General features: G+C 37.8%; 1 protein-coding gene across 4 annotated transcripts in view; it reads left to right on the top strand.

Annotated features, from left to right (window-relative positions):
• Nucleotides 1-24,445, top strand: part of MAP3K4 (mitogen-activated protein kinase kinase kinase 4) — a 67,453-nt gene that overhangs the window by 36,472 nt on the left and 6,536 nt on the right. Inside the window, exons 12-23 of one of the 4 annotated variants that reach the window (XM_032682497.1) lie at nt 331-492; nt 3,012-3,145; nt 4,718-4,796; nt 6,843-6,909; nt 9,118-9,214; nt 10,090-10,206; nt 14,293-14,393; nt 15,445-15,525; nt 17,033-17,224; nt 17,889-17,959; nt 20,013-20,129; nt 21,582-21,741. In XM_032682497.1, the coding sequence (XP_032538388.1) occupies nt 331-492; nt 3,012-3,145; nt 4,718-4,796; nt 6,843-6,909; nt 9,118-9,214; nt 10,090-10,206; nt 14,293-14,393; nt 15,445-15,525; nt 17,033-17,224; nt 17,889-17,959; nt 20,013-20,129; nt 21,582-21,741 (1,378 nt within the window). Of the gene's footprint in view, nt 1-330; nt 493-3,011; nt 3,146-4,717; nt 4,797-6,842; nt 6,922-9,117; nt 9,215-10,089; nt 10,207-14,292; nt 14,394-15,444; nt 15,526-17,032; nt 17,225-17,888; nt 17,960-20,012; nt 20,130-21,581; nt 21,742-24,445 lie in introns of all 4 variants that reach the window. The other 3 variants (XM_032682496.1, XM_032682499.1, XM_032682498.1) reach the window with 3 other exon arrangements.

The raw sequence follows: 24,445 nt of genomic DNA, 5'->3' as shown, positions 1-24,445 counted from the left end.
TCATTTTCTCCTTTCCCATCTGTCTGGTTTTGGTTGGATGTTTTTGTTTCATTTGGGGGTTTTTTGTTGGTTTCCCACTCATCCTTTCGCTGTCTTTGTTTTTAAAGTTAATCTCATGCAAGCAAACAAACTTTATTATAGTACTTAAGTTAATTATAAGACTTGCTTAACGCAACTGCTGGAAAGTGTTTATTTTTCCATGAATGAATTCTTGTGGCATTAAAGTACATTTTCATTTAAAATAATGTAATTGTTAGATTCATGTTTGTCTTAGTCAACTGGAGAATATAAATAACAGTTTGCTCTCCATCCCTTTTTGTTGTTACTCAGAATGATGCGTTACAGCTATGCAATAAGATAAGCAGTGCCATTGATAGAGTTGATCACATGTTCACATCTGAGTTTGATGCTGAAGTTGATGAATCAGAATCTGCCACTTTGCAGCAATACTACCGGGAAGCCATGATTCAGGGTTATAATTTTGGGTTTGAGGTAAGGAAACAAAAACTTAATGACATGTGTGTCTAGTAGTTTTGGTAAGAACCAGTTGAAATTTCTGGTTTTGCATTGGTGCAAATAAGGTAATTAATAACTCTGTGGAAATACAAATAGTTAATAGAACCAGAGAATTATTTAGGTTGGAAAAGACCTTTAAGATAATCAATTTCAACCATTAACCCAACACTACCCGGTCCACAACTAAACCATGTCTACATCTACGTATCTTTCAAGTACCTCCAGGGATGGGGACTCAGCCACTTCCTTGAGCAGCCTGTTCTAATGCTTGACTGCTCTTTCAATGAAGAAGTTGTTCCTAATATCCAGTCTAAACCTGACACAATTTGAGGCTGCTTCCTCTTCTCCTAATGCTTGTTACTTGGGAGAAGCAACCAACACCCACTTCACTACAGCCTCCTTTTAGGTAGTTGTAGAAAGCAGTAAGATCTTCACTGAGCTGCCTTTCTCCAGCTAAGCAACCCCAGCTCCCTCAGCCACTTCTCATAAGACCTGTACTCCAGACCCTTCAGCAGCTCCATTGCCCTTCTCTGGACACGCTCCAGCATCTCAATGTCTTCCTTGTAGTGAGAGGCCCAGAACTAAGCACAGTATTCAAGGTGCAGCCTCACCAGTGCCAAGCCAAGTACAGAGGGACAATCACTACCTTAGTCCTGCTGGCCACATGATTGCTGACAAATGCCAGGGTGCCATTGGCCATCTGGGCACACTGCTGTTCACGTTCAGTGGCTGCTGACCACCACCTTTTTCGCTGAGCAGCTTTCCAGCTGCTCTCTCCCCTGGCTGTAGCACTGCATGGAGTTGTTGTGACCCAAGGGCAGGACCCAGCACTTGGCCTTGTTGAACCTCATACAGTTGGCCTTGGCCCAGCAATCCAGCTTATCCAGATCCCTCTGCAGAGCCTTCCTACCCTCCAGCAGATCAGCACTCTTGTGAAAGTTAGTGTCGCCTGTGAACTTACTGAGGATGCACTCAATCCCTTTGTCCAAATCATCGATAAAGATATTAAGCAGGACTGGCTGCAAAACTGAGCCCTGGGGGACATCGCTAGTGACTGGATGCCCATTGAATGTAGCAACACCCACCACCATTCTCTGGGCCCCACTGTCCAGCCATTTTTTTGTGCAGTGAGCAGTGCACCTGTCAACACCATGAGCCACCAGTTTCCCCAGGAGAAAATGTGGCACTGTGGAAAACTGATGTCAAAGGCTTTGCTAAAATCTAGGTAGATGACATCCACAGCCTTTCCCTGATCCAGTAACTGGATTACCTTGTCATAGAAGGAGGGCAAGTCAGTCATGTAGGACCTGCCTTTCACAAACCCATGCTGGCTGGGCCTAATCACCTGGTTGTGTCCTGTACTTGTTTCATGATAGCACTCCAGATGATCTGCTCCATAACCTTCAGACTGACCAGTCTGTTGTTGCCTGGATCCTCCTTCCAGTCCTTCATGTACATGGGCCACAGATTTGCTAATTTCTAGTCAACATCATAAAAATATGGGTTGATTCGGAAGTCTTACATGAAAATAATTGGAAAACAACAGATGAATCTGTTAAATCTGATAAATGTGTTAAGTTAGCAATGCCTGGAACTCTAAAAAGCTTTTAAGAACTTGATGATTTCAGGTGTAGTCTTGTAGGCTCTGCTTCTTCACAGCATTTTAGATGAAATCAGAATCATTAAGGTTGGAAAAGCCCTCCAAGATCATCAAGTCCCACCTTGGATTGAATGCCACCATGCCTGTTAAACCATATCGCACAGTGCCACGTTTACTCATTTTCTGAATACTTCCAAGGATGGTCACTCCACCACTCTGTGGTGTAACTTGGCTTGTCACAGTTTTTCAGCCTAGAATAGCATAATAGTGTACTATGAGGCATTCTTTCAAAGTTTATGGTGGTTCCTTAATGCAGTGCATATAGCTTTTGAGTGCCTGCCTTAGAGTGCAAGCACTGTGTTATGCTCAGATGCTTTTAGTGAACTATTTCACTATTTGTTTCCTATGCACTTTGTAAAAAAATAAGATTTTATCATACCTTAACATACTTCTAGGGATAGTCTTATAAGAAACAGTATTTATTTGATTTTTTAAAATGTACATGTATAACTATCCCCTAATGTTACCTGCAGTATAACTAAAAATAAACACTGCTTTGCAGTTCAGTCTCTCATTACAGAACTGAACATTCATGTAGGATGTTTCTTCAATGATGTGTACACTATTAACCATCAACACTCGCCTGACATGCACAGAAGAATGCAGTGTGGCTCAGTGCTGTCCCTCACTATAACGTATTTTGTATCATATACATTTCTTGATTTTATTTTTTCCTATAAATAAGCAGCTGCTTGCATAAAATAATTTTCTTTAAGAATAGGATGTGACTTAACGTACTATAGAGTTTTTTTAGCCTGCAAATACTCCAGTGGATATTGCAAACAGTACTTTTGTTCTTATTAATACGTGAAAAGTAATCTTTAGTTTCTTACAGTACCATAAAGAAGTTGTTCGTCTGATGTCTGGAGAATTCAGGCAGAAAATTGGAGACAAGTATATCAGCTTTGCCAGAAAATGGATGAATTATGTGCTAACAAAATGTGAGAGTGGCCGAGGCACTCGACCCAGGTAACAGCCAACTTGTTACTGCCATGGTAGTTTTTGGAAGAGCTGAAGGCTTGGGCTCAAAGAGTTGGAGAAAATGGACTGACATCTGGCTGGTGGCCAGTCACTAGGGTGTTCCTCAGGGCTTAATTTTAGGGCCAGTTCTTTTCAGTGTTTTTATGAATGATCTGGACATAGGAGTTGACTACGTACAAAATAAGTTTACTAATGATACGAAATTCCTTCGAGGGTATGGAGGCCTTACAGAGAGAACTTAATAGATTATGAGTTCTGGACAATAACCAACCTTAAGAAATTCAGCAAGGATGAATGCCAGATTTTGCACCTGGGGTGCTGTAACCCTGGATGTGCATACAGATCAGAGGCCAAGAATTTGGAGTGCAGCCCTTCAGAAAGGGATCTGGGGGTTCTTGTTGATGGTAAAATTTGAGTCAGCAATGGGCCCTGGTGGCAAAAAGAGCCAGCCATATCCTGGGATGCCTTAGGCACAGTATAGCTAACCAGTTGGAAGGAGTGGCGGTACCACTATACCACCATACTGCATTGATGCAGCCTCACCTTGAGTACTGTGCGCATTTTTGGGCTCCCCAGTCTAAGAAGGACATAAAAATATTGCAATGTGTCTAAAGAAGGGCAGCAAAGATGGTGAAAGGACTAGAGGGCAAGATGTAATTAGGAGTGCTTAAGGATACCAAGTTTGCTCAGCTTAGGGAGGAGGAGACTCAGTTGCTGTCTGCAAGTTCCTCATCTCTCTGCTGACAGGACTTGAGGAAATGGCTTAAAGGTGTGTTAGGGGAGGTTCAGATTGGGTATTAGGAAAAAGTTCTTCACTGAAGGGGTGGTCAAGCTCTGGAACAGGCTCCCCAGGGAAATAGTCATGGCCTCAGACCTCTCAGTGTTCAAGAGGCCTCAGGCCTCTCAGTGTTCATATTTGGACTATGCTCTTAGGTATATGGTTTAACTCTTATATTGCCCTGTGTGAAGTCAGAAGCTGGACTCTGATGATACATGTGGATCTCTTCCAACTCAGGATATCCTATGATCTTACTGATATTTTGTAGGTTGCAGCTGCTAATTCTAGTAGGTTTAAGAGGAATCAGTGGGGGAGAGCAAGTGGCTGAAGGCACAACTCACTCTAGCCAAGTTACTTACTTGTTTTACTTTACCAGTCTAGGACATGAAACCACTGATGCACAGTCACTGCTGATCAGATAGTTGGGAAATCTTTAGCATCCTTTCAGTCTTGTTTCAGAAAGGAGAATTTAGGCAGGGAACGTAGTGGTTGCTTGTTGCTCTGAAACACACTGTGGGTGAGTTGATGATACTGTTTCCTGATGATAGCACACATGGGTTGAGATATCTAGCATGGCCTGCCCACTTTATTTGGCAGCGCCTTTGCTAAAATCAGACTTTATCTGTATGTAACTGGGCAAATGTATTAATACAAGTTAAAATTTTTACTGTTTACGTATTAGTCCAACTGTCATTTACTGTTCTTGGATGTGGTTGAAACTCTTATGATGGCTTTAGCTGAAGAAGACTTCATTTTCTGTCTTTTCTTTTTCTTTGAGATAGATGGGCAACTCAAGGTTTTGATTTTCTTCAAGCCATTGAGCCAGCATTTATTTCAGCTCTCCCAGAAGATGATTTCTTGGTATGGAAAAAGTTATTCTGCTTATATTTATTTGTAAATGCTTGTAAAGCTATCAGTATATGTTTTCAGGGGTACTTTTTATAAAACAATGTCTGAATATAGATGCTGTTCTAAAAAAATTGCTCTTGTATATCACTGCTGATATCTCTTCAGCTGGTAAGATTCTAAAGAGAGTGGGTTTGTGACTGTTGTAATAATGTTTCAATTTGCTGGCAAGTTACTGGTACTGTCTGGGGAGGCTACCTCTCTTTGTGTCTTGGGAAAGTTGGCAGCAGCTTTTCTGCAGAGTTAGAATTTGTAGTTGTCATAATGAATTTCTAAATGTAAGGTTCTGAGGCTTAGTTAACACCCAGAGTTCATCTATGGGTATGAATACAAAATCACAATTGTTTAAAGATGTTTCTTCAAATTATTCCAACATGAAACTGACTTTAGGGCATCTTTTGTTTATACTGTGAAAAAAATAATATACTATAACTGGCTTTTTTGTGTGCTGTGCCTTCCTCCTTTTCCTGTGGAAATGAAATTCTGAGAATTTATTTCTCTGATTTTGGTACAGTACTACAGAGAAGTGAAAGCACAGTTGCCACAAAATAGCAGAATGTGAGTGTCAGCGCCTCTGATTTTTATTAATTTCAAGATGTGTTATGAAATGCCAACCACAATAATCTTGCGTAATACAGAAATTATGTAGTTTAGTAATTTCTCACATGTATTTTTATCAGGAGCTCTCTAGTAAGTTTTTTGTTAGCCCTCTGTGTGTGTCGCTGAGCGAGGGTTGTCTCTCTTGATGAGAAAGTTAAGCTTGTGTTTGGAATACACAGATACTTTGTCTTTAGGAAGTAGCCCTTCAACTTTTTTTTCTTTGACACAGTTTTTAAAACAAGTGGTAGAGAACAAGTGGTAGAGAAAGGGGGAACCCAATACCTTAACTACATTTTTGAACTTTCTTTCTTAATTTCCAAAACTGAAATACAGTTAATCACTTGAGGTCACTTTGATTAATCTGTATAGCATAGGTCACAGCATTTCACCTAGAAATGGCAATGTCAGTCCTAATCTCTTACTGAGAGATTATCTATCTATCTATCATATAATACCTGATGCCTTGGAAGAATGATGATCTAGATTTAAACTCTACATTTCAAGATGATATTCTAGCTCAGTCTGGGTTGGTAAGATATACCAGACCCAAGCTAAACACATTTTTAGTTCTTGGTTTTGTTAGTCTAGCTTCAAGTTCCTGGTCTTCACTAAGTCTTTGAATTTCTGGAAGAAATCTTGACTAGTCTGAGTGACTGGCATATATGAGTGGGCTTCATAGCAGCTCTACCAAAGAACATAATTTTACTACCTTATTGGGAAAACAAATTATATCTCTGGTGTTCTGACAAGTAAATTGAATGGAGGAAGATTTAATAACTTGCCCAGGGTTACATACACAGTGGATAGTACACCTAATAATTAAGCTCAGATTGCCTGAGCACCAGTTCCATAATTTTAACTATTAAAATCCCTTTCATGAAAGTTTTGCTAGCTTCATGGGTACATAAGAAAATTGGATTTCTTTTAATATGTAGGACTTCATATTTGTTGTTTTACAGACTTTGATCTTATGATTCAGACCATCAAGCTCACCTAGTTTTTTTAGGTGTCTTCTTGGGGTGGGGAGAGGGGGAGGGCAGAAAAGGTTGTTACAGCTTTTTCCGGCAAGCTTGATTTTAAATTTATTAACAATGGATATTTTTAAGTTCCACTAACTTTACATTATGAAATGTTCTTTATGATATGTCATTGTTCGGTTCTTATGTAATTTTGACAAGGACAAAAGGCAAGACAAAACTAAGACTTCCTAGCTTAAAAAGACAATCAGTTAAGTCAAAACCCTAATGCTGATCCAAAAGTTTAGTATAATAGGTAGAATACAAGCGTGCTTACTTGACAAATTACATACTAACTGATGTAATTTTATTACTGTTAGCTTTACCATATGGCTATCAACCCTCTTGTAACAAAACATCACAACGTTTTGTTTGTTTTTTCTAGAGTTTACAAGCTCTGATGAATGAGTGCATTGGCCATGTTATTGGAAAACCTCACAGTCCTGTTACAGGTTTGTACCTTGGTAAGGCAGAAGTTACTGGCATTTGTTCTGGAGCTTTGCTGCTGCTGTTACAGAATTTTGATTGTAAAGTACTTTTGAAATGTTAGAAATACCAATAAAAGTATACTTAATCTTTTTGTGATTGTTCATGTGAAACCATTATTGCCTGACTGGTGGTTTTACTCTGGAAATTTCAAGGCTTTACAAATGCTTTCCTCTGATTTTATCCTTGAATTCATGTGACGTCTTACAGATCTTCTGGGAAGGGGCTGTGATTTTAAAGGTTGGGTAAAGTGATTATAACTTTACTTTCATGTAAATGCCTTTAAGAAGGCATTTACAGCTCCTTCTCCTAAACTTTCGTCGTGGCATTGCAGGTATTTACATTTTTGATGGACTTTATATCATTGAGGTACAAATGAATTATATGGGGGTTTGTTGATAGAGCTGTGTGAAATAGTTCTTCAATATAAAGTTTGTCGTAGTGTAAAATATATCTTTATAGATATAAATGTTGATTTCATTAGAGCGAAATCAACATATTTGATTGTGTATCTTGAGTAAAGAATATTTCCTCAGCTATTCTTCCCTTTTACACAACTTTCTCAGTACTTTTTCTCCTCTCAACTCCATTGACTGATTTACTTTTCAAAATACCATGTCATCTTTTTTTCTTTCTCCTGATGCCCACTTCCTGGGCAGGCTTGATGATGGAAGATGTGAAGGGAGGGTAATTTGACTCTGGCAAGAGGAGGTTTTTCAGTTTTGATATAATCTCTATGAGAAAGCCTTATAGCTGAGAAACCTTTGGCAATAAAAGTCAGTCTAGTCCTCTGGAAAGAAGCATAGTCTAAAATAAAATGTATCCAAATTCTGTACTGTGATGTAAAACCTGTACATTCACTTTTGATACTGTTGTTGAGAGGGAGGCCCATTTTAGGTGAATGACTTGCATGATGATGCCAAAGTATTGAAACTCTTATAAATGCTACTGCAGACACAGCAGATCACACAAAACTAAATTGCTCAACAGCTTTTGTCTCAGAGGCACAGGGATGACATGGATGGTGCAGACTTGAACAGCAGTCCAAAACTTTTAATACATGTGAAATAAACATAGCTAAACGTAAACTGTATTCTGGCTGTAGATATTGCAGATACCCATTCCTATCTCGCGATGAGGAGAAAAATAAGACTTTAGAGTTCCATTTGCATACCATGTTGAGGGACTGAAACCCACTGTGATCTTTACCTCTTTTTCCAAAGCTGAGGATCCACTTGTGTTCACACTACTGCCTCTGGGCACATAACTGGGTATTGCCTTGTGTTTTATCCTGTCTTTTGCTTTGTGAAACAGCCTATGTCCACCTAAGGGGGTTAGGTTCTGCCTTCTGGGTCTTCCACTAGTATATTTGTGAATTATAACAGGATGACCAACATCTGGCCCTGGCATCTTTTACTTGTCCTAGTAATGCAAACAAGGCAGAAACTCAGCTCACTGAGATGAACCTAACCTAGCCTGACAGAAAGTACTGACTCATGGTTTGATCAGCTATCTTGTGATGTAACTGGCACAATATTTTTTCTGACTACTGAAAGAGGAGTTGAGGGAAGGCACTGCAGACTGCTGTTAGAGGCACTGAATGAGCTAGGCATGAGGATAATTTAGGTTTTATCCTGTCCCTTTGTAACACTTCCTTAGGGCAGACTGTCATGGAGGGTATTAGTATGGGTAAAACTGTCATATGTGTTTTTTTTCCCCAGCTCATTTTGCTTTCCATTATTGTCTGAGAAAGCTAATTCTGATGCAAAGGAAACATAATGATACTGTTCGGTTTTTTAAATTATTACTTGGTTTGTTCATATTTATTTTGCAATAAGATAACAAATTATGTTTAACTTCTGAAGTTAAAATAATAAAGTTGTAGTTTTAGTAAAGTATGTACACATTTTCTAGTTGCTAGTTTTTAATTACTGGAGAATTTTCATTATTTTATGGATGAGTTAAAGGATACGATGATATGAAAAGTATTAATACATCCAACTGATTTAATTAAAATTGGAATAATTTGTATTTTTCTTAAAGGATAAGAAAAAATGTGCCAGTTCACACTTAATTCTGTAAAATAGGAATTTGTTTTAATTTTCTGTCTTGAAATGGCCCTAGCAGAGTTTTTCTGACATCTGAGTAAATTTGATCCATTTTTATGTTTGCAGCTGTTCATCGAAATAGTCCCCGTCCTGTAAAAGTGCCTCGGTGCCATAGTGATCCACCAAATCCTCATCTTATCATCCCCACACCTGAAGGCTTCAGGTACTTAGCATTAATACAGCATTCAAAGTGGTTTGTCCCCTCTTGGCTATGGTGACTGTCAGTAAGTGGAATGCCTTTTCTTTCCTGTTGAGTGCAAAGCACATAGAAAAAATTAGCATGTAAGTGATCTGAACTTTATCGATGTACTTTTAAGGACAATATGGTTTCTTTTTCTTGATGCTTGCCCACCCCCCTTTTTATTGCTTCATGCTTTCTCACTTTGAAGTCATTCTTATCCCCTTTGTATTTCCTGAAAACAATGTTTCAATGTAAAAAGCTGTAATTCAGTGAAAACTGCTCATTAGCAAGACTTTTATTTCCTCCCCCACTTTGAATATCTCTATAACTGCCCCGTGCCAGTGCTTTCGGTAGTTTAGCATACACAGGACTTAAAAGGTAGCATTCTGAAATATGGTGGCATTTCTGCGTCATTACCAACCTGTTGTGAATAAGCTTAAAACAATGGATCTTTTCTCTTCCTTTGAAAGAGTTGGCATGAGAATTAATGCAAAAGCAGTCTTAAAAAATTTCAAAATAAACATTACCATGCATAATTTTACACAGCCAGCCTTATTTTTCAAGAAGATAAGAACAGTGACAAAGTCTACACTGATTTTTTTTTTTTTTTTTTTTTTTCTGGAAGTCACTTAGCTGTTGGCAGAAACTAGTACCACTCTAAAGATTGGAAACTTCTATTTTGAGGATTATTATTACTGTGCGTATTGGCAGCTCATGAAGCCTCTGAGACGCAGAATTATTTGACGTAATTCTTTACGTACTGAGAAACTTTTAACGCAGGCATCATTATACAAACTTTCAACTCCAAACATTTTTTTTTTTTGAACTGTTTCCTGAAGTTTTCCTTCTTGCCACAGCACGCGGAGTGTCCCTTGTGACGCGCGGAACCATTGCGGTGTTGCTGTCAGTCGCCCCGCTCCCGTCGGTAGCGACTCAGCCCAACCCAAACCTGTCAGCAGTGCAAATGATACCAGGTAGCTCCGCTCCGTGACGTAGCAGTCTCATCCTACATACATCACCCATGTAACTGTCTTCACATACTTGCATCCTAGTAGGTCATTTGCACTCTCATTGTGTCTTCCACTGGCTCCTTCATTCATGTTTGACTTGAGCAAAATCATGTGTCTTGGAAATCGATGATAAGACCACTTTCAGATTAAAAATGTCTGAACAAGGTGGTAGTTAAAAGCATACAATTCTGATGTAAATTACAAATTTGCTCAGTAAAAATGTCCATGAAATGAACATATGCCAGTCAGCTCATTGGTATAACTTCACTAAATAATTAATATTGATAACTAACACTTAGAATCATAGAATCACTAAGATAACTGTAAGATACTGATAAGCCCAAGGATTTTCAATTTTTTTCATGTTAGCTAATAGTTTTGGTATTGTTGTTGTCTGCCATAAATATTTTGAAACATAATGTAGTGGCAAATGCAAAATTAAACACATGAGATTTCAGAAGGATTTTTTTTCTTTTTAAATAGTTTCTTGCTATACCTCTGGCTTCTTAGGGTGGTACAGAATAAATATGAAAGAAACCATTCCTGTATCAGGATATGCCCAGTCCTATATTGTCACAAGTGACTTTTTTTTTTTTGACAGACCTATCTTTCTTGAGTTTTGACCTTCAGTTTGGCTGTTATAGTCGGTATTTCTTCTTCCCATACCACAGTCAGACCATTGACATGCCTCCCAATTTTACTCCTTTTTTCCCCCCTGCATGCTCCCCCTCCCCCTGACTCTGAAAATCCTGCTCTTCACACAGTGATGTTGTCTTAGGATTTATAAATAGCTTTTTAGATTCTTATTTCTGCTGCAGAGTACCAAAAGTTCCTTTGGACAGAGATTCATATGAATAAAGACACATATCTGACTGTATCACACAGCTGTAGAGAAAAGAAAACAAGTAGTGAAGGAACAACAGATTGATGGTGACTGTCAGGAAAGCGTCATAGTTTGCTTTGTTACCAGATGCACAGCAGGAAGCATGCATTAAACTGTGAAGAAGGAAGGAAGTCATCACTTTTTATATACAATCTTTCCTTCAAGTTTATTTTTATTCTAAGATATGACTTGCACCCTACATTAGCCTCTAGATGTACAGCTTGTGCATCCAAGCTTTTTTTTTTTTTTTAATATATATCCTGAATTTTTGTCATTCAAACTACATGCTTTTATTACCTATCTTTCATGCTTCTGCTTTAAACTCCCTGTTGAAAAAGACAGAGTAGGCAGTAGTCTGCAGCATTTGAATACCCCTTTCAAGTAAGTAACATTCTAGAGAATTTTCACTGAGGGGTTCTGGCAGCTTAATAAGCTGACAGTGTGATGGTTAATTGGTGTTTATGATTTTGACGTTGCAGAACTTGTTCACTTGATGGTTAAGCTAGTCTTTACACAACATATGAAAGGGATATTTTTTCTAGGCTGTGTACAGCACTTTGATCCAAGGCATATTTTTAAAGTTAGTTAATTTTTCAGAAGGGAGGTAGGAAGCTAGTTTTTAATAGTTGTAGGCCTTGTTGTGATTTTATACCACTCAATGCAACTGTCAGGTTTATAATTTGACACATTTGAATATGATGGTATATTCTTTTAATGTTTTCTGCGTTTGTCCTACACAAATATTGATAAAAGTGTAAAGGTTGACATTTTGACATTTTCTTGTAGTTCTAGAAGATAGTGATTAAGAAGGAAAGAAATGAGAATTCTGCCTTTTAGTTCCAGTCAAATGCATATTGCTTTCATGGGCTGTAACATGAAAGTTGCTGTGAATGCAGCATTTTAGTCAAATTGTCTTATGTTTTTCTTGGAGCTCTCAGATTTTACTTTTCTGATGGTTGTTCATAAAATATCCCATGGTTTTATGTTTTTGTTTTTGTTTTTTTTTTTTTTTATGCACTGTCTGGATTTTTAAGTAGTGTTTAATACCCTGTATGTGCTAGGAAGAATTTGAAGAAAAAAACTACTAAAGCAGAGATGGGGTTTTGGTGGCTGTTGGGGACTTTTAAGGGTTTTGTTTATTGAGGAAGGTAAAATACTACAACGTAATACATTTCTAGCATTTTTTATTTTAGTATGGTTAAAAGAAAGTTGCAGACTTTAACACATTGCAGTGTTAATTATAGATTTCATTTATTTGTGCTCCAAAAGAGAAATGGAATCTTTCAAATCAAGAAAGCATTTTGTGGTTTTGTATGCAAGGTGTGCAGTCCAGCTGCTGGAATGGCACAAAGACAGAAACTTTGTACACTTTCCAGAAACTCTTTAGACATTTAGGACATGATTATTAGCAATAAATATCTACAAGAAGTGGAATCTAGGAACTTTTTAGATGAGTTGTACTAGGCAGTGCATAGTGCACAAATGCCACCATAGTTCTGGTGAAGTTTTACTTAACAAAAATAAAAGTCGATTTAAGATAAGTAGAAATCAAAATCCAGGGCAGCGATACATTGTTTACGTTGAGCTTTCTGGTGTTTATACATTTACACTATATTCATGCTAACAACCTGTTTAATTTCTGAACTAGCTGGGGTTATTATTCATAATTTATTTATCCAGGCCTGAAACCAAAATTTATTAAGTGTTCTTCTCTTTTACTATACTTTTTGCCTATTAATGTCCATAACTGGACACAAACAATAAAAGATCTGGGTGATTAAGGTAGGCTTGAAATGGGTTTTAGACAGCTGCATTCAAAGCTGTGATACTTAAGGTCCTCTGTTCAGCTGCTGACTCATTTTAGAGGTAATTTAGCTTTGCTTGTTTTTAAGCATTTTGTCATCAGAAATTGTTGCTCTGTATGTACTGAAAACCACCTTATCCTTCTTGCTGATTAAACCCTCAACTTCCTGAAGAATGAGGATTTTTCACTAGTTCAGTTTCAGTTCCTGCTCAAACTTATAAAATCTGGTTGGGCAGTAGTAGGGAGTGCAAAGCAAACATCATATGGAGAACATTTGCATAGGAATAGTGTCTTCAGTTTTGGCTTCTGTTCTCAAGATTGTCTTCTCTCTTTTTTTTTTTTTTTCCTGATTGTTCTTATGCGATACTCAGATACAATTCGGAAGCAGTTATAGGACTATAGGGAAGTCCTCTGCACTTAGTGATGCCAGATATTTTTAATCTTTTTATAGTTGTTAGCTTTCATTGAAGGATTTAACAATGTTGCCCACTTTATGGTAACATTTAGCTCATACCTCTAAAGCATTATATTTAAGGAGGCATCAGTCACAATTCTTCCCCATCATACTTTAAAAATTGAAAGGGAGCCTTGTCCAAAAGGGAGTTATGGTAGAAAGACTTTCACAAGGAATTGATATCTCTAAAACCCGAGTGTATTGATCAATGTCTGGGGCTGGAGAAGGGTGCCTGAAGATCTGAGGATCTAAGTCTCATTTCTCTCACTATTGTTTTCTTTTCTGTTCAGCATGCTTATTCTGTTCATCTGGCTCTTATTCTGAGGCATCTGATTCTGCTCTGTGCTGTCTGGAAGAACAAGGGCCTCCAAGCAGTCAAGCTGCTGTCATTTTAAGCGTCCTTCCTGCCAACCAGCTTGTCTCTTCCCATTAGTTTTGCCTTAGTCACTATGGAGTATGACTGTATTTGCACTGCAGTAGGCACATATGAATTCATCTGATAATGTGCCTCACATTAGCACTCAGCTGAATCACTTGTGATTGTATTGCCAAACCTGGCACAAGCTGCATCCTGCAACAGCTGTCTTAGTAGTAGATTACAAGGCATGAAAATGGATTCTGTTGCTATGGGCAAGGACAGCTTGAAGTAGCTTATGCTTTGGAAACTTAGGGCTTTTTCATAGAGTAGCGTAACTAAAGTCCTATAAAAAGTCTTCATTTGAGAGAAAAGTAGCATAGAAAGAAAGGGGTTTCAGTTTACCTTTCAGCATCAGTTTTGGTTTCGTATTGCTCTCATAGTTCATATCCTAGGCTGCAGAGGTTCTGTCTCTTTAAAACTGCAGCTAAATTAGCATTGCTCTGAATAAATGCCAATGACAAATTAATTAGTATGATGGCTCTTTTTAACAGGGGTTCCAGTGTCCCTGAAAATGATCGACTTGCTTCAATAGCAGCTGAGTTGCAGTTCAGATCCCTTAGTCGTCACTCCAGTCCCACTGAAGAGCGAGAAGGTGATTGTTACAGTAACAAATTGTGACCTGGATGTGCAGATGGTCTATGTCATTAACCTGTTTCTCTCTGTTCCCTGTTCTTACCCTATTCAAAAATTTTTTTCACCTCTTTGCATTTAAAAATCATAAGATTTTTAACTTTACAGCTTATATTGTCAGAGTAAATTTTTCTCCTTTCAGACATATCTGCTATTCTCTTGCCTTTCATATTGTTTCTAAATTGTATCTGAAGAGATTTCCTGATGTCTTACTAAGTCCCAGTGTTCAAAATGAAATTAGTAACATGATTTCTGAATTATATAACCCATTTAATAGTAAATTCCAAAACACTGTTAATGGGGTATGAACTGGACCCTTCAGGACAGTGAAGTGTTTTCTGTCCAGTTCTTTATCACTGCAATGTTCATATTAGAAATTAACTTGCTGTTAATTGAATCCTGGAGGAAGGGACGGGGTGTGTGATTAATGTCCTGATTAGGGCTTCTCCTTCAGGTTTTCCCAGGCCCTGTATATATGGTATTTATTGCAACAGATACCTTGAAAGATTGTGCAAAATAAAAGGAAGTACGAAATCTGCATCAGAGTTCATACTGTGGTCATCCACACTGGATTTCAAAGAGAGAAATGCCTTAAAAATTTATATTAAGAGCTATAGGGGTTTTTCTTCTTTGTTTTTAAGCAAATATTGAAAATATTGTCTGCCTTGTGCTTATTCCAGTTTTTATATATCTGTGTGAATAGGAAGCTAGCTTAGGTTGGAATGAATACAGGCCTTATTCTAAGGAACCCCTAGAAAATTGTTTTCCTGTAGGTGTCTTGAATATTTGATTCTGAGTAACCTGTCTTGAAGTGCTTCCCTCAGTTATGGAGGGAGATCTCTGCTTATATATAAATTAAATTCTATTTCATAACTTGTTTTCTAAAGAGAAGTTAATTTTTGATTCCAAGAGCATATATTGCTATATGTGTAGGATCTCAGCTTCTGCTGAATATAGTGGCATACTTAATATGAGATAAAGCTACTTTTGTGCTCACACTATTATTTCTCTAGAGCCATTGTACCCAAAAGGAGATTCAAGTGGTTCATCCCGGCGGAGTTGGGAGCTCAGAACATTAATCAACCAGACCAAAGGTAGGTGTTTAGGAGTCACTATAATGTAATGTCTGTTAAGCTGCATTACGCTATAATGTAATGTCTGTACTAAAAGGTGGAATTTTATTGTTGATTGTGAAGAGGTTTTCACAGCTTTATATGTAGGAAGGGGAAAAAATAAAATCCTGATGGCAGGTATAAGATACTGCTAACAAGTCACAAGGTGTATTCTCTCGGTGTAGGTAGGAGTAAGTAAGCTTCATAAAAGTTAATTCTTTTCAGTTTCTGAAAGATACTAGCAGTGTTCTACAAAGTTACTAGTTAATTTGTTACTATATAGGAATTGCAGAAGTTTGCTGTAGCTATTCAGTGCCCAATTATGAATTGCATGACAGTAGGAGGCACTTCCTCACTTCCCAAGATCTCTCCCCGGTGTGGGATTTTCTTCTTTTGGGTGTCTAACAGTGTGTGATTCCCCACTGTTTCCTAAATTCAAGGCTGTTATAGGACCCTTTCCTCTTTGTCCTGCTGCTGATTTTCATAAAACTTAGAGTAACTTGATTACTTCAGACACTCCTCTACTGTACAGATACATGAAGCTTGCTTGCCTATATTGTGGCAGGGTGGAACCTTGTGAAACATTAGGAAAAAATTTGTTGCATTAAAAACTGGTGTCACTATGTGGCTTAGACAGAACACAGGAAGAATTACAAATTCTTGTTCTGAAATCTAGAAGTCTTACTTTTTGTTCAGAACATAAATACTGATGCAATTAGAGTTTGTTTGAACTAGAAAAGAAGAATGAGGGAAAACTTGAAAATTTCTAGAAGACTGCTGTAATGGGAACTGGTTTTACTGTCCACTGTGAATAAGCAAAGATTTTGGCTTAAAACTACAGCAAGGCATATTTAGTGTAGAGGAAGTAGTATTAATTATAGGTGGGGAGTAGAATATATTATTTGGGAGTATCAGTATCTCCATCTTTTGGAGACTGTTAGGAACAGGTTAGACTATTGGTGTCAGCAGTGACAGGTGTTTAACTTCTGTGCTTTACAACGAGGGGATGAAGTAATGCTGCCCTGACATCTCTTCTGGCCTCACTCACTAGAATTCTATTTCAAGATAAGGCTTGAGAGCTCGAGTTTCTAATACCTCTAAATCTTTGAAATAACAGATGCTGTCAGGTTTTGCTCTACAGAGAAAAACTCACCTGTCCTTTCCTTAGTGCTTTTAATGACCCTAACATATTTCCACTATCAGAGGTTAGTTACATGTCAAATGCAAACAAGTGTGTTGCATTTCACACATTTAATTCCCTTGAATCAATAAGAGATGAATAGGAAAGTACCAATATTCTTGTTTTACTTTAGTTTCATATGCGATTCATAAGTGATAGTTTCATATGTGATTGTTAAAATGTCTTATTTTTTTCCTACATCTAAAAACTATTTTGTGAGTCTGATTTAACGCTGGCCACTTCATGTGATATCAAAAGGTAACAAAATGTAACTATGAATATTTCTCAATTGTTCATTACTCTTTTTAGACACTGCCTCCAAGCAAGCACCGATGGAAGCTGTTCAAAAGTCTGTTCAGTTGTTTGAAGAGAGGAGATACAGAGAGATGAGAAGGAAGAATATCATTGGCCAAGTTTGTGACACACCGAAATCTTATGACAATGTCATGCATGTAGGTTTGAGAAAAGTGACTTTCAAGTGGCAGAGAGGAAACAAAATTGGTATGTCCATTATACTTTCATTTATCAGGCTAAAATACCAAACTTAGTTTTTTTGAAGGAAATCTTAGACTATCTTTTAAAATCATGGGTCTCCGCATAGGTAATTTCAACTTTACTGAAATTAGAATGTTAAAATACAAAATACTGTTGCAGCTAGGATTTTCTTAATGTAGAACTTCACTGAAGTTTTCATTGCTCAAATAAGAAACAAAAAAGGAGAAGGATTTGGTTAGGACAGTTATTTATATATGATCCTGTGATATCTGCATATGTTTAACCCTCTAAAATGCTTGAGTTCTGCATTTGGAAGAACCAGACTTATTAATGGAAATGAGCTCAAACTTTGGGATTTAATTCACCAATCTTGTTTCCCCCATATGATCATTTTTTACTCTCTGGCTTGGGATTTTGGGGGGAAATCCTTATGTTCATGAGAAGTTTTCTTTCAGGTCAGCCTGTTAATGTGTTTTTACTTTTAATCAGCTTGAATTCAGGTCGATGAATGTGGTATTAGTTGTTGGTTAAAAGCTACTTGAAGTTTTAAATTAAAATACAGGTAAAGAATGTTGACAAGCTATTTTCAGTGATGTTTTCTTATTGCAGTTGATGTACCTGTTGCTTATTGAATGTAGTGTAATTAATTTTTCTTCTTTTAATTTTGCAGGTGAAGGCCAGTATGGGAAGGTCTATACCTGTATCAGTGTTGACACTGGAGAGCTGATGGCTATGAAGGAAGTGAGTACTGTGTATACAAGAATCATTGCTGCCCTTGCTTTTTTTTTCTTAAACTACACGTATATGACTTAGCACACATTGGGGGTTTCTGGACACTGTTGTGAGCTAACTGGGAAAGGATGGGAAGACACATTTTCTTCATGTAGCCACAGCTGCTCTTACCACTTTTTCCTCTATAAGTTGCTTAAAGCTTTCTTCTTTCACCCTATAGTTCTCAATTTAAATTTATGTAAAATGGATAATGTGTTTCTTACTAATCTCATAGGGATGTTGTGAACTTAATGAATGCTTGCTTTAATATATATGAACTCTTATTAAGAGATCTTCAATAATTTTTAAATATTAGTGAAGACTGTACACAAACTTGTAGTTTACTTTGCAGTGTTTCCTCTCATGTTTTATTACATTTTTCTTTGTTCCTTAGAGCAAAAGGTAGGAAGTGTGACATTATATGTTTTTCAGCTTCTCCTGTAGTTTAAGTGAGCTAGGTTGAGTCACAAAACTGTTGACTAACCTGGTGGGTGCAGAAAATCTGATTTTCAGGATAGAAGTAAAGCTGTGTAGGTGTAGAGATTTGTTTCCCCTACAACACCTTTCTTTTTGAAAAAAAATATGGTTTAAATGCATTTCTACGTCTTCAGACAACTGTGAGTGTCAACTGTTCATAACAGTTACTGTGCCAGCATTGGATGCTACAGCAGTTACATCTTATGAGCCAGTTCTTCCACACACGCAATACTTACGTGATTTCCAGTGTGTGAAAAAGCAGGAGTGGGCTTGTGCTTAACTTCTTGTACCATACTCATTCACTGACTAATACCAACACTTGGAATTTTGGTGTTCTTACATTTTTTTTCTCCTGATGAAATAACATTCCCCCCCATCAGTAGCACTCTGTTTCTGTAATTCAAAATTGCTTTCTAGATGCAGGTGCTTTTTACAGATTAGCATGTGTGTGCTCTTGAGCAGAAGCTCAAGTAAGTTTATAAATACACCTTGTTTGACAGACATTTCACTAGTAGGCTAAATATAGGCTTGCATGCAAACTGTTTGCAACTTCCCAAATAAAAGGCTTTTCTGAATTTCTTTAAGAATAACTTGAGAGAAGATTGATTTATTTTTAAACTGGTTAAAAACACTGTGTTCCCCTGCCCTTGCCCCAGGATTTCTTCAGACTTTACTGTCTTAATCATTAGTGTCATTAAAATTGCTTCAAATTACGGTGGACAAGCTCTACTACAAATGCATAGTATTGCAACTATGTATTAGGAATTACATAAAATACTTAAATGTCATTTGTCAGCTTTTATAATCTTCATATATTTAATTTTACCACTGTTTGAGTAAAAACTGTATCCTGGAATTGTTACACAGAACCCAACAATCATAACATCCTAGCAACTGAAGGCAAAATATGTGCATTTATTTCTTTAGCAGTTGTCCTGCACTCAATTAATGAAGCTTCTGCTTTTGACAGTATGGTGAAAGGAGCATCTTCTGTAACTTGCTTTTCATTTTGCTTTTCTTTGTGTGATTAGAAACTTTAAATCAGTTTTTCAGAAGACTTGGTAACTTTTTTTCTCCATGAACAATCCATCACAGCATATGGTAGGAGAAGTAATGAAAATCTGTTTCTTTCATGAAAAACTTTGATTTTGTTTGTTCCCTGCCACACCTTTTCCTTGCAGCTCCCTCATTCTCAATGAAGAAGACCTAAAGAAATCCCTTAGAATCTCCACTGATGAAGTACCTGGCAATTAGTCCTTCTTGAGTGATAGCTCTCACTGATGTTGCTTTCAGATTCTCTTGTACTGTGTCTATCTACCACATTTAAGCTAGAAGGCAAGCTTGGAAGGGATATATATCTGCACATGTGTGTATTTATACATTTAAGTAACAGCACTTTGTTCTTAAAAAAAAAAAGAGAAGAAAGCCCCCCCCCCCCCCGTGTTTTTTTTTGGTTTACGTTGAGTTTAAGATGGGTTGTTTGCTTCTTTTTTTTTTTCCTTATTAATGTCAAATAGTAACAAAATGACAACAAATCTTCTTGCAGATAAGATTTCAACCTAATGATCACAAAACCATCAAAGAAACAGCTGATGAACTGAAGATTTTTGAAGGCATCAAACACCCTAATCTGGTTCGTTATTTTGGTGTGGAGCTCCACAGGGTGAGAAAACATAAATTTGGGCTTTTTTATATGGCAGAGGAAATATTAAGAGCTTTGTGTTATTGGAGGTTTTACAGGAGAACATTCTAGTTCATCTTAATTGTCTCATTGTTTCTGTGAACAGCACTGTGTCTTTTTTTCTCTGAGTATCGAGACCTCTGAAACATAGTTTGGAGAAAGTTTTTGGAACTGGTACATAAACAGAGAAGGCTCACAATAAGTGAATAGAGTGGGTAATGCTGTAGCTGTTCTATGCTGTTACTCTGTTGAACTGCTCTAAAAGCAAGCTGTATCATATATGGAATGGTAACCTCTTTGTGTAGATAGGCTAAAACCTGTCACTGTTAGTAGCAAAGGTTGTACCAGTATCATATAATGTTAAATCTTGGAAAAATTTGATGCTGGCATTTAAATCTTGATGCCAGACAAGTATTGGAATTCAGCTAGCATGTCTTTAGAATGAAAAAACAAGTATTCTTGCTTGAGCAGCAGAACTAATGAAATGTGTTTTTCTTATGGAGCTGGATTCCAGAGTTGTGTGCTGAGATACCCAGCTTTTTATTATTCTCTGCTTCCCACATGCTCTTCCCACTTACGCTGGGGATCTTGAGTCCTGGTGTCTGGCTGGGAAGTGCTGAGTGGATCTGACTGATTTGCTCAATATGAATTAGTAGATTTGCTGACCCGTTGCTGATTTAAAAGGGGACAAAGGCTGCTTTCTGTCTGCATTTCTCTACTTGGGGCCACAAATTTGGATGTCTGTGCCACTGGGTCATTGGTTTCTCAGAATAGTTTCTAAGAGCTTAGTGTCTTTTTCATCTTTCTATATTAATTGAGTCTGGCTGAAATCGGCTGGGCTTGGAGGCAGAGAATGGGAACAGTAACCTGACTTTTCCTTAAAGTGAGTTAGAGTTGGTGTACTTGTTCAAGCCACAGAAAACAACAAAAACTTGCCCATCCCAAGCAATTAAGCAATCAACACATAATGTTGCAGGAACTGGGAGAAAGAGGGGATAAATACCAAGCCCAAAACATCATTTAGCTTGTTTTTTCTTTTTTCTAAATAAGCCAAGGATCTTTTTGGATTTCTCTGTAATATACTTGCAAGATTTCCAAAGTGTCTTTTGGTTGATGCCAAAATAATGTATTTTTATACACCCAAATACTAGCAGTTATGTACAAATGATGCAGATAGATAGGTAGCAGAAATTTTCTATAGCTGTGCAATAGAATATATTAGGTTGCAGCATGCCAGAGAGAATGAATAGAGTTCTGAAGAGATGATTTATTAGATATTCCATGGTAAGAGATACTTCCATTAAAACATTACATGATATTTTCTTTGGTCTTTTCATGAACAACAAATGACGTAAGGAAAACTTGATCCTAATTCAGTGTTTAAAAAAAAATAAAAATTATATCCAGTCAAATCTGGTTTGGTTCCCACAACAGGAAGAAATGTACATCTTCATGGAGTACTGTGATGAGGGCACTCTGGAGGAGGTATCAAAACTGGGCCTTCAGGAGCATGTCATTAGGCTCTACTCAAAGCAAATCACGATTGCTATCAATGTACTACATGAACATGGTATTGTTCATCGAGACATTAAAGGTAATGTTAACCAAAAAAGGTAATGTTGTTGTTTCCGTGTGGTAGATGAGAGCAGGGGAAAGAATGGGGGAATATATTTGCAGATTTAGTGTGTGTTATTTATACAGCCATTAAATGTATGAAGTCTTCCACTAACTTTTCAGTTTACAAATTACTGGCTAGTTACATGCTCTTTTTTTTTTTTTAAGTGTAGATCATAAAAAATATTCACAGTTGTCATTTCGAACTCATAAATTGTGCCCATGATTTATATATTTTCTCTGGAGGTTGTTGAGTTTGGACAGTTGTTAAAACAATCTTAATTATTAGTCACCGCATTTTTAGTAATAATGTACTGAGTTATGCTGATTTTCTTCTTGTCTGTGCGAATAACAATGGTGTTTTCTAGAGCTGACAAGCAGTATACAGTGCTAGAACTGAGCATCAGAACTTTTCCTTGTGATTCCATTTTCCCAAAGAGTTTAAACGTAGTAATTAAAAGTAGTAATAAAAGCCTTGTTAAAAGAAGTTAAAGGGATATCTTAAAATTACTTACCTAGTGGTTTTTTCCATACATTTATCTTCTCATGCCTGGCTGTCAGTATTTGCTTACAAAATGAGCAGATGTGGACTACAGTAACTAAAGGGGGGTTGGTTTTGGCATGTGTTTAAGGCACTCAGTGTCAGTCCTCATTCCAAGTTCATTTTTCTTTGTCTGCGCCTTCCCACAACATCCTCCATGTCTAGTTATCTTGGTTTTGTTAGTCTGCCATACTTTGCTCACCAGTGGCAGAAAGTTAACCAAAGGCAGAGGAAGCAATGCACACAATGTGCCCTGTGAATGCTCATTTTATGGCAAGGCAGTGCAACCCAACGATGCTGGGTTTCTATGTCCCTCTTGCTCACAGGGTTTTGAATCACCGCAGCAGTGTAGGAGGTTCCCAGTTGCTCTTGGTCCTTTGGCCTCGTGCTTCTCATTTGGGAAAAGAACTAAAGAACTATCTACGATCCAGAGGCCTTCCACCCAGGTAGGCCACTCTTGAGTCAGTTTGGCTTTTTTTTTTTCCTAGAAAACACTTTCCCTCACTCCCATTCCCCAGCAATCTTACCTTTTCTGGTTCTCCTTCCTCACCAAAGGTTTCTTTCCAGTTGTGGATTTCCCTTTGTGCTTTTCACAGTGCCCCAGTGCCCTCCTTTGCCCTTTTCTTGATCATTCCATGTCCAGGTTATGCTTAGCTGGATTACTCTCTCCTGGAAGCTCGTTGTGATCACAATCCAAGGCTGGCTGACAGGGATTTCTTTTGTGTTGCTCAGTGTCATTGCTGATATCTGGATATATTTCCAAATAGGTCTTCTCCTCTTCAGGGAAATGCATGAAGTGAGAAGAGCTGTTTAACAGAACTGTAATGGGGTGTTATCTGAGGGCATTTCTGTTGCAACAGGTTCCTCCTGTCAAATGTTGGGGAGTTTCTTAAGAGTAACAGCGGTTTTAAACAGAGGGTCACTGCAGACCCATCTGTGTATAGACCTTCCTGAAACTTTGTGACAGAATATGAAGACAGACCACAGAGGGTATTTTTACAAAGGATACCTGATGTTGCATTGGAAGGCTTTTGCTATGTCTCCTTTTATGCTAACATTGCATCCCCAAATTTTCAGGCTAACAGCAGTAAAGAACACTCTGTTTTTAATTTTAGCTCTTGTGTAGATAGGTACTGTTACTTTTCTGATAGGGAAGAATGATGTATCAGACTGTTAAAACTGCTTTCCTATGAGAATCTTACTGTCAGATTACATTACATCTCTCATGGCATGTTAAACATTACTGTGGATCTGTTTCTTCTAGCAGCAGATAAACAATTCTTATAGTAATTGTTTATCTGTATCCCACAGTTGGTGTCTGCAAGCACTGTGTGCTCAAAAATAGTCTTTTGGTTAGCAGTGTCCTTTTGTGCCACCATTGTCTTTCAGATGCTATTGTGGCATCCAGCTCTATGAAGGTGAAAAATGCAGCAAGATTCAGCTGCCAAAAACCTTGGTTTGCCACAACTGTGGCTGTGAGGGCAAACTGAGGGTCAGGTTGGCTTGTTGTTACATTTAGCTGCACTATTTTTGCTTAATCTGCATCCATGTGAAAAGTAGGAGGTGCTAGTATGTAGCAGAAGATAGTATTTTAGGATACTCTTTTAATCTTCTGAGTATTAAATTTTAACCCCTGTGGCTAAACCCAGTTTCCTCAGTTGGAATTACTTCAGTTTTTGTCAGGAAGCTGTTCTGCACAGTGATCGAGAAGGGTGGAATATTTAATGCTGAAGGGAACCTATGGACATCTAGTCAAGCTCTCTGTTCTAAACAGGTCCAGCCTCAGCATCAGATTCAATTCCAAATTTGATCAGATTGGTCATTGTTGAGATATGTGTATCTGCAGGGATGGAGATGCTCTGTTCCAAGATTGACCTATCCCTGTTGTTAGAAACTTATTTTGATACCTCTCTGGAATTTGCAAAGGTTGCTGTTGTGTTATCATTTTACAGTGTGCCCTTGAGGAAAAAGTCTGTTTGCATAGTCTTGCTGTCCTCCCATTACCCAGCTGAAAACAGCAATAAATTCCTGCGTGCAGACACTCCCCCTCCTTCAAGCTAAACAAACCCATCTTGCAGCCTGTCCTTGTACATTGTGTGCCCCAGCCCTCTGACCATCTTGATGCCACTTCTCCTGGGTTTGC

Source organism: Chiroxiphia lanceolata, chromosome 3 (genome assembly GCF_009829145.1).
Source record: "Chiroxiphia lanceolata isolate bChiLan1 chromosome 3, bChiLan1.pri, whole genome shotgun sequence".
NCBI lineage: Eukaryota > Metazoa > Chordata > Aves > Passeriformes > Pipridae > Chiroxiphia > Chiroxiphia lanceolata.
This window is presented reverse-complemented; position numbering and strand designations above follow the sequence as displayed.